Source organism: Notothenia coriiceps, unplaced genomic scaffold (assembly GCF_000735185.1).
Source record: "Notothenia coriiceps isolate Sejong01 unplaced genomic scaffold, NC01 NC01_scaffold00017870, whole genome shotgun sequence".
Taxonomy (NCBI): Eukaryota; Metazoa; Chordata; class Actinopteri; order Perciformes; family Nototheniidae; genus Notothenia; species Notothenia coriiceps.
Window position 1 is genome coordinate 24,313 of NW_011350571.1, and position 2,779 is coordinate 27,091.

Genomic DNA, 2,779 nt, shown 5'->3' on the forward strand with positions numbered 1-2,779 from the left:
ATACCTTAAGGGACAACTTGAATGCTTTTTTTTCTTTTAATGCATTTCATAAAGATCGGATCGGGAAAAATCGGTATCGGCAAATTGTCAAAATCAAATGATCGGAATCGGATCGGGAGCAAAAAAAGGTGATCGGGACATCCCTAATAGCAGTCATGTTCCCACGAAGGACCTTCTTGAAAAATACTTTTAAATACATTTAAGATTCAGCAGACAAAACAGCACCAACCGTCTCATTCAGAAAACATATGCTGTCCAAAAATAGTCTTTTCATCCACAAAATAAATGCCTTTTAGTGAGAAATATGTCCATTTTGTTGGTGAAACATTTCCCACGGGGGGTGGAGTGGAAACAGAAAAATAGGATTGGGTTTATGTCAGTCACAAAGGGAAATTCTCTCTATGTTTGGGAAGAGTTAGTATCTGCGTCGTTTGTTATTTGATCCTTCAAAAGCCTGAGGGCCCACTGGCTGCTGCTGCTGTTGTTGTTGCTGCTGCTGTTGTTGTTGTTGCTGCTGCTGTTGTTGTTGTTGCTGCTGTTGTTGTTGTTGCTGCTGTTGTTGTTGCTGCTGCTGCTGTTGTTGTTGCTGATTTGGGGACTCAACTTCTGGTCGCCCCCCTATTTGTCCTCCCTGCGGAAACCTATCGTTCCGCTGAGGTTTTTAAGTGTTAAGAAAACGTACATCAGAACATCGGGTTTGGATCCGAGTGTCGGCGTCCGAGAGCAACACAAGTGAGACAAAAAGAGAGAGGAATAAAGCTATTAGTTAGGTCTACAGGTAAATTAGACAAAGTGCTTTCAACTTAATAAAGGTTTTTTTCAAATACAGGTATTTTGCAGTAGTTTTGTCCACAATAACTTTTATAGGAAAGCCTTAGAAGTTAAATTAAACACTGTTTATCCATCATTAAACTACAAAAACTCAAAATCTTGCCCAGTATATGTGTCTGATATCTAGTCAGAATGTGTCTCTGTCTACACCTGATATAAGATATGATAACTTCAGAAGTGCATCATCTTGTCAAGTCAAAAAAATCCTATTTTGCGTTGTATCTCAGATGAAACTTGTTTTTTTGACATATTTACACAACATTTCCTGATCCTGGTAAGATATAGCTCAAAATAAGTTCTCCTAGCTAATTACAAGATCTGATTTATCTAAATATCCCTTCTTATTGCAAGAAATCTTACCAAGCTAATTTGTACTTTGTAAGATTTTTGTACTTATTTCAAGTGAAAACAACGTGGTTTCATTATTTAGTAACTTGTTTTTGGAGCAGCATTTGTTCCAGTGTACGAGGCGATGCTACTCTATAAAGAAAGCAGCTTTAATATGCTAATGTTGTTTCCTGATACATTACCATTCCTCCGTTCTCCGACATCAATGGCGACCCCATATTTGCCGTTCCCTCTTGGCCAATGGCTGCTCCCCTTCCACTCATTCCCATCATCTGACCCTGGTTACCATTGGCCCCCGGAGAGCCCTGGTTATAGCCATCTACACGCAAAAAAAAAACACAGCATTGGTTGGTTTGTGGGCATTGTGGGTAAGGTATTCTAAATTTAAAGTAGTCAACAGCTAGTGTATTATGTTAAAATGTATATTGAGGGAAACACTTCACAGATAGATAAACTAGGCAGCAATTCATAACGACAAGTTCTCACTTATAGTGCGACATATGCAATTGTGTAGACATTATGTGATGTGTTATGATTTGTTCTCTTTTGCATTGCATCCCATGTGAGTCCATGCTCACCAAAAGACAGACAAAACATACAAAGCATTATTAAAATGTATAACATGATGCCCGTACCTCCCATGTTAGCGGCTCCACGAGGGCCCAGCTCACCTCCTCTCATTTCCTGTTCTCTCTGTAGGAAGTGAAGAAGAGCCTTCAGAACAAAACGCTGCTAAAAGTATGATTCTTCAACGGAGAAGCTACCAGACATCCCTCACACGGTTACAGAATATACATTTTCTAAACTAAACTGATGACAGAAATTGCCCATTGCTCTGATTTAATATAATTATCATTCTCCGAAAATGATGTTATATAAAACATGTTATTGTTTTATATAACATCTACCGATCATTGTTCATCGAAAGGTAGTTGCTGAGCAGCAGCTAACCACTAGATGGCAGCGTTTGTATTCTCTAATAATACTCCTGCTAGCAAAAAATAAATATCACATGTTAGATTCAGAACACATCAAGATGTATTTATCTTATTGCAAAGCAGTGTGTGTATAATATTTAAATCATCAACCTGACCTCTTGTTTTCATTCCTGATTGCAGGTTTGTTCGATATGTATGAAAGTGCAATGTAACTAGGCTTCAGTGTGTTTCTAAGCGTTTGTTTGTGATCCAGATGTACTCACGTTGTCCGGGTAGTTTGGTTTGAAGCCCTCTGCCGGACGTCTCTGCTCCTCCTGTTCTCTGTGCCTCATCGCCTCCTCCTCTCTCCTCCTCCTCTCCTCTTCATGCCTGCAACCACACAGAATAAAGAAACATCAAATCAAACTATCGGACTATAAACAGCCCTTTCACGTCCCGTCCACACAGCAGCTTTGAAAAAATCTTGAAAATCTTGGAGGTGGGCGTGTCTGAGAGCTTGGGGATTTTTTGCGAGCAACGCGACCAACAACCAATCACATGAAGCTCCCGCCCCCGACATACAAAGCAATAGCAATGTTTAAACGAAGTAAACTGGATATAAACTCTCCTAACAGGTGAAAACCTACCAGTTTCACCCACTGTCTCTGCCACCTCCCTCCATG

At 39.9% G+C, this 2,779-nt stretch overlaps 1 protein-coding gene across 1 annotated transcript; it reads right to left on the bottom strand.

Moving 5' to 3' along the window:
- Positions 1-69: 69 nt before the first annotated feature.
- Positions 70-2,478, bottom strand: LOC104950670 (paraspeckle component 1-like). The gene is made up of 4 exons (XM_010777217.1): positions 2,381-2,478; positions 1,815-1,872; positions 1,362-1,498; positions 70-652 (listed from the first exon to the last, which is right to left on the bottom strand). The coding sequence occupies exons 1-4, from the start codon at positions 2,447-2,449 to the stop codon at positions 416-418; spliced, it is 501 nt and encodes a 166-aa protein (XP_010775519.1). The 5' UTR covers positions 2,450-2,478; the 3' UTR covers positions 70-415.
- Positions 2,479-2,779: the final 301 nt, after the last annotated feature.